The sequence below is a fragment of the Equus quagga genome, chromosome 8 (assembly GCF_021613505.1).
Source record: "Equus quagga isolate Etosha38 chromosome 8, UCLA_HA_Equagga_1.0, whole genome shotgun sequence".
NCBI lineage: Eukaryota > Metazoa > Chordata > Mammalia > Perissodactyla > Equidae > Equus > Equus quagga.
The window spans coordinates 8,794,346-8,807,022 of record NC_060274.1 but is presented as its reverse complement, the minus strand read 5'-3'; the positions used below and the strand labels follow the sequence as shown (position 1 = coordinate 8,807,022).

Genomic DNA, 12,677 nt, shown 5'->3' with positions numbered 1-12,677 from the left:
CGCGCCTGTCGGAATCCTGAGGGAGAAGTCTGCTGTGCTACGAGTGTAAAATAGAGGACCTTTTCCTGAGCTTGGGGCTGCAGGGGCAGCTTACCCTAGGGAAGGAAGATAAGCAGCAGTCAACCTGAAGAGGTGGACGGGGGAGGCCAAGTGGTTCCAGGCAGAAAGGATGTTCAAAACAGTGGTGTGTTGGAGGAAGGAGAGGATGCCAATATGGCGGGAGGGGAAGATGAGGCGGGAGGCTGGCCAGGCTGGGCCCAGAGGGCCTTGGGAGTCCTTGTGGCTTCTGTCCTACCCTCCATGCACATTCGGCCCCCTTATAGACAGGCTGGGAGCAGCAGCTGCTAGTGGAACCTTCTCTCCAGGATGCCTGCTCAATTCTTTGTTCTTCAGATGGAGAGTGCTGGCTGGGATGCACAGCACAGGTGCGTCCCTGACACTGATATCCTCCAAACCCCTCTGAACTGCTGCTGCATTTTTATAGCTGGAAACGTGTGACTACGATGTCAGGATGCTCATTGTTTCCCTGAATCTCCGGTGGACTCATTTTAGGAGTTCATGTGTTTATTTCCCGGAGGCCGCATTACCCCATCCTCATCACAGTCCTGAGGGCTTCTCAGGAACCATCTTCAGAGTCTGTGTAGGAGACACAAGAAATCAGATGACTCAAGAGGAGCCGGGGCATAAAACTCAGCTTTGGTTCTTTATAATTGAATCTTATTTTTGACTTTACATGGACATTATCCACCTTATTCACCCAACTCAGCCCCAGATCACTTTCTGGAGTCTGCATATTGTAATCCATACTTAAAGTACAAAGCTTCGCCACTGGAGGCTATTCAGAAGATGCCAGAAGCTTATATAAGCAGAGAAGGCATGGATTGCTCTGGTTATTTGGGTGAGGCAGAGACTATTCAGTGTATGAAATATATATTTTAGTTCACAGAAAAAGTTTAATATGGCTTTTGAAAATAGGAACTTTACCTTTTTCATAATTCCATGTTGTTTTTCTGCTCAGTATATTTAAATTTGCTTTGACACATTAGGGGAAGTTCCAGTGGAAATGTGTCTTTGGGACTGGGCCAATGTGGCTTTGTGGGGGACAGAATCCTGTGTGAAGAGGGCAGGTAGATTCGGAGAATACATGGGTTTCGGTAGGAAGACAGAATTGATACGACAAAGACATCAGAATGGTCTCTCTTAGCCAACTGGCCACCCCTTTTGCCATCTCCTGAACTGCATGGCCATGCTTCCCTCTCTGGACCTTGGGAAGTGGCATCAGGGTGACTCCAGCGATAGCTCGAGAAACATTCAGCAGAAATGTCCCATGTAGCCTCTGAATTGTGTCATTCCTTAGGTTTTAATTGCCTTTTCTTAAGGGGAAAAAAAAGCATCTGTAAAGTTTGACCAGCATCATTGACGGATGCCAAACCACCGCTTGAACTGCCGGCAGAGTTTTGCCTTAAATAACTCCACAACCACCGAATGAAAGTATGCGTCATTGGGAAAACACGAACTGCTGAGTGAATTGAGATTTAGAAACTCATATGTTCTCAATTCTGCATATCTTTTTTTTAAAAAATGAAATTAAAAAAGGATTCTCTCCTAAATGAGATGTGAGTTGCAAGACTTTTAAAGAAGGCTAATTTTGCTGAATGATCTTTTCTTTGTTCTCTGTTTAATCAAGCCTGAAGTCAGCTATCTCTGCGTAACTGCATCGCTACACTCCCTTGGCGACCAAGCTCAGAAGGCTCGGTGCCAGGACAGTGGTGCAGTGATATGCCTTTGCTCTCTGAATGTAAATAATTCACCTCTTAAAAATTTAGCGCTTATGACCTGTATGCCTGACTTAATCAAATAAGGAATTTTGTAACATTGAAACATAACTCCTGCTGGCCAGAAGGCATAAGAAAAAGCTTGTTCTGAACTCTAAAATGGCGGAGAGCCATGCTCACAGGGAATTTTTACTCCCCTTCTTTAGCTGTTAAGTAGCCAAGGAGTAAGAGAGCACACCTAGTATCTGAAATTTCAGAGATAAGGAAAACACAGAGATTAACAAATAGATGTAAGTGGCTCACATCTCTGGTGTTGATCTGTAGTATTTTTTAGCCACCACTTTTTGTCCTGTAGCTCATAAGAGTGCAAAGCAAGATGTTTTGGGACTCCCAACCTACTTGGCTTATCCGTCTCCCTCTAGATGAAGTAGCTGATTCAGACAATGTGCTTTCTAGCACATTCTCTGTTCCAAGATTTCCTTTTCTTTCCTTGAGGCACAGCAGCTTAAAACTCAGTGACTTTTAAAGCTCCAGAGCCAACCATAGCACTTGTCATGAGCCCAAAACATCGTTGTCATGTTAGTTCCACTGAGGAGGCCAACCTCTGGACTGGTTCACCTTCTCTCTGCCAAAAGTGAGTTGCATCATTGCTGGGTCACACATCCTGCTTTTTCACATGGAGTCCAGTGATAAGAATGAGGTTGAAATTTGAATTCTGCTCTGTGAGTGTTTGGCTGCTCCGACTTCTCCCTCTAAGGTTGTGGAACTTCAGCTGGGACAAGAGCAGGACAAGAGAGGAGCATTTCATGCAGGGATGAGCAGGCACGGGGCAGTACAACCCTTCATGTCCCACGGAACGCACACGCTCTATGTGATTTCTTGGCCCAATAAGCCCCTTCTCTTCGCATTAGCCATGTCTTTGCTGTTAATTGTGTTATTTTGAAAGGTTATTCGAAAATTCAGAAAAAATATGAAGAAAGAGCAGTGATGTGTGCCTTTGTAACAAATGCCCACCACAGGGTAGGTGCTCAGTGGTCTGGGAATCTGTCTTATGACACAGAAACTAAACAAGCTTCTCTGTCAAAAAATGTTTTCTTCTGATTTCAGGTATTATTTTAAAGTTCAAGCCCAAAATCCTCATGGCTCTGGACCTATCAGCTCCTCAGTCTCATTTGTTACAGAATCAGGTATGGATGGCTTCCCGTTCTCATTTTTTTCCTTTTCTGAAAAACAAATAATTTGGAATAATGACTGTTATAGAATAAAAACTGAAGAAGTAGAATCTTTACTTTTCAATTGAATGAATTCACATTGGATGCTGCTTTATAAAATAAACATTTTCTTTGTGCTAGGTGAACACTTGGATAGAAAAATTAAAAGTAGTCTTCCTTGGAACTGCCTGAAAGGTGGAAAGGTCAAATTCCAATGAAAGGAAAAGTTCTAATTTTCAACCATGTGTAGGAAAGTTAAGTTTGCATCTATCTGTAAAAGATTTAATTGCAAAGATCATTTTTCTTTTTATTGCAAACAGCTGAAAAGCATAAATATCATGTGGCCTAAAAGGCAGTTGTTTCTTCCAATTAGTAGATCTCTAAGATGCTTCCTTTACTAGGAGATGAAGATGTCTTTACTTAATATGGAAAGTTTAACTAAAGTACTCTCCAGTCTTACAGAGCTGGCCACAGTGACAGCTCCTGGCTTAGCAACGTTTCCTTAAAGGAAGCCAGAAGCCATGCTGGGGAGTCAGTACCTGTGTCTCTAAGCCAGGCCACCTTCAGCAGCCCAGCTCTCCACTGAAATAGCTCTAGCTTCTATTTGGTTAGATTATTTCCTACATGTAGCTGGATCTCAGCGCATTTGTCATTGGTAGATATTTTTAAGTGCCATGATTTGAAATCTGCTGAACGCAAAGTATGTGGCAAAAAATCAGTCTTTTCTGAGAATGAGTTTTATCCATGAAATATGGGCAAAGGACCTCAAAAGTGTTTTCACCTATTTTACCTAAGAAGTGTGTCTCTCATTAGTAATTAAGAGAGAGTGAGAGAAAACCATTATCAATGGTTAATTTGCTAAAGTGAGGAATGTGTCTACATTTATGGCCACATTTCCTAAAAACAGAATGGACCTTTGGCAACTGTCAGGATTAATATGATAAAAATCTTATTAATTTCTCCTTCATCTTGTACAACCCTGCTGAAAGTGGTTGGATTAACAACAGGAAAATTATCAAGTAATTCAATTATGACACTTGCCAGACATAAAAGCTAGTATATGAATAAGTGTATGTGTGTAAGCCAGACTGCACCGTGGGGGAAGTTTCTGGTGTTGTTTTGTGTTGTTTTCCTCCACCCCACCCTGGAGCATCTGAGATTTTTTTCAGCAGACTATTGAAACTTAAGAGCAGGAGAGCAAAGCAAACATTTTCACTTACGGCTGATTGTATGTCACTTTTGTTGTGATAGTGGATGAGGTCAAAATGAAGGGTGTGGACAAAGGGGCAACACAAGGGAGATTTGGGGTGATAAAAATATGCTGTAGCCCGATTGTGGTGGGGTTCCAGGAATGTACACATGTTGAAATTCACAGGATGTTTACCCTAAAGAGCAATTTTATGATAATTTTTTAAAGAGAATGGGCTGTGTTTGCCTAGGGCATGGTGTTTCATAAAAATAAACTTTTTCTAAAGCAGACTTCCTTAAAAAGCTAGTTTCAGATTTTCTTAAGTGGCATTCTTTGGGCTAAGATATAGGCATGTTATAAGACATATATATGTTACATAGACATGTAATAAACGGATTGAATAAATAGCTTTATTGAGGTATAATTGGCATACAGTAAACGGCACATAATTAAAGTGTAAAACTGAATTAGGGCTGAGGGGTGTTTACACCCTTGAAGCCATCGCCAGAGTCAACGCAAGTGAACGTCGCCATCACTGCAATGTGGGCCTCCCCCTGCTCTGCAGTCTAGCTGTCCCACCCCTCACCATGGGCTCATCGTCTCTCCTGTTTCCTGGCAACCACTCTTCTGCTTTCTGCCACTATAGATTGGTTTTCACTTTCTAGAGTTTTACATAAATGGAACCATACAGTATGAACTCTTTTGTCTGGCTCCTTTCACTCAGCACAGTCATTTTGAGATCGATCCGTATTGTTGTATGTATCAATAGTTCATTCTCTTTTATTAGTTAGCAATATTCCATTGTTTGGCTGTGCCACAATTTGTTTATCCATTTACCTGTTGATAGACGTTTGGGTTGTGTCTACTTTTTGGCTTTTACGACTAAAGCCGCTATGAACATTCATGTACAAGTGTTTGTATGGACATATGTTTTAATTTCTTTTGGATAAATACTTAAGAGTGAAATGGATAGGTTATATAATAGGTGTGTGTTTATCTTTTAAAGAAACCTCCAAACTATTTTCCCAAGATAGGCACATTTTTAAAAATAATGAGTATTGGGGGCCAGCCCTGTGGCCAAGTGGTTAAAGTTCTTCGCACTCTGCTTTCGCGGACGGGTTCATGGGTTTGGATCCTGGGCAAGGATCTACTCCACTCGTCAGCCATGCTGTGGAGGCGTCCCACATACAAAGTAGAGGAGGATAGGCACAGATGTTAGTTCAGGGCTAATCTTCCTCAAGCAAAAAAAAAAGAGGAAGATTGGCAATGGGTGTTAACTCAGGGTGAATCTTCCTCACCAATAACAATAATAACAATAATAATGATAATAATAATAAGTATTGAATTGTTTTGTAGTACCCAAAGTCAAAAATCTCATTATATTCTGGGACCCACAGCTTCTATATAAATAACAAGGCAAGATAACTAGAAAAGAGTATTTTTCAAACAGAAATGCTTAGAAGGTAAAAACTAAGGAAGAACATTGGCACCTATCAAATAATCCTTACATTTTTCCTTATCTATTTCAGATAGCTCTTTGGTTAGCTCTTACAATTACAATAAACATTTTAACAATTGCATGGTTGTGAAATATAATAGTGAAGTCTATTTTTTTCATTCTACAGACAACCCTCTCCTTGTTGTGAGGCCACCAGGTAAGTTTCTGTTCTTGATAAACAACATTTTAGTAAACAAGTTGGATTTTGAGTATGATATTGCTATGATTAATCACAAGTAGAAATGCTGGACCATATTTTCATTTTCATAATTTTATGACAACTTTTGTGGTTGGTTTCCTTGCACTCTTCATTCTGATCTAGCATAAGAATGATCTGGGAATTTTTAAATAGGGTCATAGCAGGCAATATCCATTAAAAAAACCCATTAGGAGTGGCCAATATCTATGAAATAGATAATTTTATTTAGATAACCTCTTTGAATATTTTAAGTTGCTGAAAAGATAGCAAAATGCATTGTGTCCAACAAATTTTTACTTTGCGTTTCAAACTGTGAAAGCCCTACTGCTTGAGTCCAAGACAGGTCTTGTGAATGACAAGAGCAGTAGGAGTCTATGCTGAGGGACTTCAGGAGAGAAGAGGGCGGATGGCATGCCCCAAAAGATCAAATATGTCATTATAGCGTATTTGCCTTGAGGATTAAAGGCTTTTCCTCACTCCAAGAATCCCTTACAGAGCCAGCCCTGATGGTCTAGAGGTCAAAGTTCAGTGCTCTCACTGTTTCAGTGGCCCAGGTTTGTTTCCTAGTTGTGAAACCACACTACCTGTTTGTCAGTAGCCAGGCTGTGGTGGTGGCTCACACAGAAGACCTAGAAGGACTTACAACTAGGACATACAACCATGCACTAGGGCTTTGGGGAGAGGAAAAAAGAAAGAGGAAGACTGGCAACAGATGTTAGCTTAGGGCGAATCTTTCCCTGCCAAAAAAAAGAACCCTTTATAGAAGTGCAAATAGCTTAAATATGTTTACGTAAAAGGAACTCCCCAGTTGTACTTAAGTACTGAGAAAGAAGGGAAAAGAAAGATGGTGCCCATTGGGAAGGTGGGAAAACTGCTTAGAAAAGCCCTGAGTGAGGGGAAGGCCCAGTGAATAATTCAAATTTCCTGATACCTTGTGCGAGAATATACATTGTGCAATGCTATGACTTAGAGGGTGTGTTTTGTGTTACCAAGGTGGCGAGCCCATCTGGATCCCATTTTCTTTCAAACATGACCCCAGCTACACGGACTGCCATGGCCGGCAATATGTGAAGCGGACGTGGTACAGAAAGTTTGTGGGAGTCGTTCTTTGTAATTCACTGCGGTATAAGATCTACCTCAGTGACAACCTGAAAGGTAGGTCTTAGAGGATGGTGTGCTATGAGAAGGGGTGCGAAGTTTTTGTTTTATCAGGTACTAACTTGACATAGCAGCTGCATCAGACTGTATTTGAGGTGTGGACCCATTATATCTCGCTCTGGCTCAAATGCAAACCAGTTCTGCAGGCTCTCCTTTGGAGTTACTAGTTTTTACATTGACATCCAGAAATATATATATATGTAAGTTCTACTACATTTTAGGAATGAAGTCCAAAATTCTGTTAGAAATTAAAAAGCCAATTTGCTGTGCCATGAATTTGATGATAAGAGGTATGAGTATAAGCTGGAAGTATTGAGGAAAAGTCCCCGCTCTAGTTCCTACCATTGCCACAACTTTACAGAGAAAAAATGCAGATAGTGAAACATACATCAACAGTATTACATGTTCTGTGTCTGAATAAAAATTACATTGTCTTCATCATGGTAGAAGATTAAAACAAAGAATACCATTAGTACCTTGAACTACTAACATTTCACAGTGCCATCTCTACCCAGCTGGCTTTGACTCACCCACCTGCACAAACTTGTTTTTTATTTCAAAACTTTCACAACTTTTAATTTTTTAGTACATACATTTCAAAAAAAAACTCTCCCTCAGCTGGTCTATCTTTTGTCATGGTCATTTTTTTTTTCTTGCTAGTGGTGATCATTTAAAGACAGCATCAAAACAAAGTCTTCCTTACCATCCTCCACTCTGGCGGTTCCTCAGTGTATGTGCCTCTGTCAACATCCACTGTCTATGTGTTTCTCTCTACTCTTTCTTTTCTCTTCTGCCACCACTCTTTTCCTCTCCTGCTTCAGAATCCGTGGAAGAGGTTGGATAGCCATCTCCAGCGTCCCAGGGTTGAGAGGAACAACTTTGCCCTACTGTGCAGCTGTGGATCAGCACCATGGACAGTGTCTCATGCCACAGACACAACCCCTACTTCTAGTTATGTATGAAAATAGGTTCTTCTGTTTTTAGAGATCTTTATACCTTTCATAATTATTTCATAATATAGTCTCTGACTATCATAGTTTCCTCTATTCCTTTCTTTAAACCAAGGAGTAAAAAGGCCTACCATTTATAGGCTGAAACTGCCTATAATATTAATAGTTTCCATTTATTGAACACTTGTGAAGTAATTAGCACACATGATTTCACTGAATCCTTACAACATTTACGAAGTCAATGCCATTATCATCATTTTTTTTAAACATGGAAAATATGACACATAGAGTTGAAGTGAAGTACCCAAATTTAAATGGTCTCCAAAGCTTGTGTAAGCTCCTAACCAGCTGTGGCATTTTTTGACTAGTCACTGAGCCATTATGTTCCTTTATGCAGATACATTCTACAGCATTGGGGACAGCTGGGGAAGAGGGGAAGACCACTGCCAGTTTGTGGATTCACACCTTGATGGAAGAACAGGGCCTCAATCCTACATAGAAGCCCTCCCTGCCATTCAAGGTAATGCGAGCAAAGGCTTGATTCTATTACACTGGGGAGTGGGAGACGAGGTGTAACATGAGGAGAAATCCACCCCATCTCTGCCTTTGGTTTACCATTTGAAGATGGATGTTGGCAGCATTTTGGATCATAAAAATAAGGAATCAACAAAATACCCCTACTGTGTGCTGGAGTTGGGGTGAGCCTAGGGGAGGTAGGGATACAAGGCAACATAAGACCTTATCCCTGCTCTCAGGAACATGCTCCGTAACTGGGAAGAGAAAATCAATATATGAAAGGTAACTGAGAGTGAACAACTTAAAGTGTAGATAATGACAAGAGTTAGGTCACATCCTTGTCCTGTTGTCAGGTAATTGTGCCGATTATAGTCACTGTCTTAGTTTAAGGGAGGCAGGCTTTCAGGGAAGGTTTCAGAAGAGTCATAAAGATAACTAGATATGCAGAGATTGGAGGGCCTGCTGGGTGGAGACTGGCACAAAAGTACAGAGAAGAAAAAAATAAACAAACATGCAAACCAACCGTATACCTACTTCGCATACTTCAGGAGATAAGGTATCAGCTATCTGATTATGGCATCATAAGCTGAGAACAAGTATATTAACCTCAAAGGCTAGCAACTTGTTAGTAGCTCCCCCAGCCCCCCAAACAAACAAACAGAACAGCTGAATGAGGTCCAGCCTTTTTCCATTATGTGCTCAACTCTTAGTGATCTGGCATTTTCAAGACATGAGATACTCTGATCTATGAAGTTTTTTAGTTTGGAAAAACAAATACCATAGGCTGGTACACAAATTACCCATTTACAAAGAATTAAGATACAGTAAAATACACAAAACAGTAAAATAAGTGTATTAGTCAGGGTTATCCAGAGAAACAACCACTAAGAGAAAAAGAGAGAGAGAGAGACTTTAAGGAATTGACTCATATGATTGTAGAGGCTGGAAAGTTCAAAATCTGCAGGGCAGACCAGCAGGCTGGAGACCCCGGGAAGAGCCCATGTTGCCCTTTGAGTCTGAAGACCATCTTCTGGCAGAATACCTCCTCTTCAGGGGAGATCAGTCTTTTTCTACTGGGGCCTGATTGGATGAGGCCCACCCACATTATAGCGAGTAATCTGCTTTACTCAAAGTCTGCTGATTTAAATCTTAATCTCATCTAAAAAATACCTCCACAGAAACGTCTAGAATAATATTTGACCAAGTATCTGGGTACCATGGCCTAGCCGAGTTGATACATAAAGTTAACCATCATGCTAAGCACACAAAATATATCACATTTCTTCATTTTTTCAAGATCTTGCAGTGCTCCGGAGTTACTAAGTATTATTTATATTTCACTGTGTTTCTGGGACTGTGGTCATGGTTTTGGCTCTGAATATGGATGAACAAATTACATTGACAGGTAGAATGACAGGTAACCTTTCATCTCACAAGAGTAAAAGGGATAAAGGGACGAGAGCAGTTGTTGAGTTACCCCCAAAAATTTCTTTTTGAGAAGGTTAGCCATAACTTCTACTTGAGGGGAGAGATGGTCAGAATGCTACAACATTCTTTCCTTTGAGAGATTTACTTGAAAGGTCTAAAAGTCTACTATGGCTTCCAAGAAGTAAACCTTGGAGGCTGGAGGTTCTAGGTGAGTTGGGAGGCCCTAAGTTCGGTGAGGACCAGGTGGCAATCTTGCTTACAGCTGTTCCCAGCTCAGGGCCTGCCCACAGTGAGTGGTTTAATTGGTTTAATTTGCAACAGCAGCTCACAGAACTCAAAAGAAACACTTTACTTACTAGATTACTGGTTTATTATGAAAGGATATAAGTCAGGAACAGCCAGATGGAAGAGATGCCTAGGGCAAGGTATGGGAAAGGGGCACAGAGCTACCATGCCCTCTCAGGGCATGCCATTCTCCCAGCATCTTCATGTGTTCTCCAACCTGGAACTTTCTGAACCACGTCCTTTTGGGTTTTTATGGAGGCTTCATTACGTAGGCATGATTGATTAAATCATTAGCCACTGGTGATTGAATTCAATCTCTAGCCCCTCTCCCCTCCCTGGAGATCAGGAGGCGGGACCAAAAGTCTCAACCCTCTACTCACACGGTTGGTTCCTCTGGTGACCATTCCGCACCCTTAGGTGCTTTCCGAAGGTCACCTTATCAACATAAACTCAGATGTGGTCCAAAGAGGTTTGTTATGAATATCTAGACACCTTTATGGCTCTTATCACTAAGGAAATTCCAAGGGTTTTAGGAGCTCTGTGCCAGGAATGGGGATGAAGACCAAATAGATGTATTTCTCGTTGTAAATCACAATCTCACAGATACATTTTCTTTCCCTCTCTTTCCTTCTCCCCTTCCAGGCTACTATCGCCAGTATCGCCAGGAGCCGGTCAGCTTTGGCAGCATTGGTTTTGGAACGCCCTACTACTATGTGGGCTGGTACGAATGTGGGGTCTCCATTCCGGGAAAGTGGTAACCACAGGACCGTCACGCTGAAAGCTCACCCTGCCTGGCCCCCTTGACTAACTGGCACTTGGGGTTATGAGCAGGAAAAGAAAGACGGTGTCCCAAGCCCTACTGTCCCTGGATGTCAGCAAGGCTACATGATGGACACTGGACGTTTTGAGCATCTTCAGTCTAGAACTCAGTCCTACTTCTTGGTCTGGACTACACACAGGATCGACGTTACTGTTAACTTTGCTTCTCCACACTTTTTGCTTATAGTAGCACATCCCAGAGACAGCAGAAACACACAGCTACAGCAGATGCCCACTGATTCCAGGGGACAGCATAAACATGCTGTGCTTGCTTCACGGAATGCTACACGCTTTCTTTTTTCTCATTGGACTCCTCTGAAACTAGCCGAATTTAAGCTTCAGATCTCTTTCTATGCAGTAGAATTGAATTACTAAAAACACCACCAAAGGAAATATATCCTACTCAAGATTTATTCCATGGACTTCCCCACTGCTAGACCAAATGTATCAAATCTTATTTGTAAATTCTCAATTTTGAGATATATATGTATATATGCATATACATATCCACACTTGTCTGCAAGAACATTGATTAAAATTGCTAAATTTGTACTTGTTCACTCGATAAATGTGTGTGGGACTTTTTTGGAGCAAAGGTGCTGTTTATGAACACATTTTAGAAGTATCCAGAGAATATGTACTCTGCATAATCTGACAATAATGGAAAGGTGTGTGTGTTCTTCCTGTGAATGTTGCTGAACTATGGAAATGATGGGGATGCTGTGAATCTAGCAATGAACTAGCCGCAGACTGAGAGCTTTCTACCGAAGGAGACAGTCTTTCCAAACCTGTGTGAAAAATGGACTAGTTGCCTCCATGGGGACACATCCAGTATACTTCCAGATTGAGTAAGATTTTAGGTCCCAAATGATTTTAAAATCCAGTTTTTAAAAACTCCTTTGCCCTTTTCTGCCACCTCAGTATTCACTCCTAAAAATATAAGCATCTTACCTCTCTTGGCTGCAGCACAAGAGAGTTTTTTTAAAAACACTTTATTCTAGTTATTTTTAAGACATGATGTCCTTTCCATGTGCTTGGCTCCTCTGTCCTCAGGCAGCTCTGTGGAATGAGGGGTTTGTCTTCTCTCATAAAGGTTTCAGCCTAAGAAATGCAGTGGTGGCAATGAGGGAGAGACACTTTTCCGGGGCCCGCAGGCTGTCATTCTAGGTAAACAAGTTAACGGCGGAATGTTGTCCAGGCTCCTTGAGTCAATTATTTTCATGCCAGTACTGTGTCCACCTGATGTATCTGATGGATTTGAAGGTGAAACTTGGAAGGAAACGAGTAACTCTCCAGGGTCTTCATGATGAGGCTGTGATAGCTGACATTTTCCTCAAATTCCATAATCCCCTTTCTACAGTAAACAAAAGTGAAGAAAATGCAAGCATCCTGACAGCCTGGGAAAATAGTAGAATTCCTTAGTGGGACAGACGAGATCCAGTTCATATGTTACTCACTTTTTAGTTTACAAAATAAGATAGGACCCTCTAAGTAGCTTTTGGGGCTCTTGTACATGAAAGAAAGATTCTTTAAAAAGGGATGTTTAAAAAACACCTTAGTTTTCACACTACCATTTAAATGCACTTCACAATGCCAAGGGGAAGATAAGATCTTTAAATATAAGTGAATTTTCCCAATAAGCACATCAT

General features: G+C 41.2%; 1 protein-coding gene across 2 annotated transcripts in view; it reads left to right on the top strand.

Annotated features, from left to right (window-relative positions):
• Positions 1–11,593, top strand: part of FNDC1 (fibronectin type III domain containing 1) — a 96,790-nt gene extending 85,197 nt beyond the window's left edge. For both annotated transcript variants that reach the window (XM_046669587.1, XM_046669586.1), the window contains exons 19-23: positions 2,883–2,962; positions 5,801–5,830; positions 6,866–7,027; positions 8,378–8,500; positions 10,852–11,593. In XM_046669587.1, the coding sequence (XP_046525543.1) occupies positions 2,883–2,962; positions 5,801–5,830; positions 6,866–7,027; positions 8,378–8,500; positions 10,852–10,967 (511 nt within the window). In that variant the 3' untranslated portion in view covers positions 10,968–11,593. The remainder of the gene's footprint in view (positions 1–2,882; positions 2,963–5,800; positions 5,831–6,865; positions 7,028–8,377; positions 8,501–10,851) is intronic.
• Positions 11,594–12,677: the final 1,084 nt, after the last annotated feature.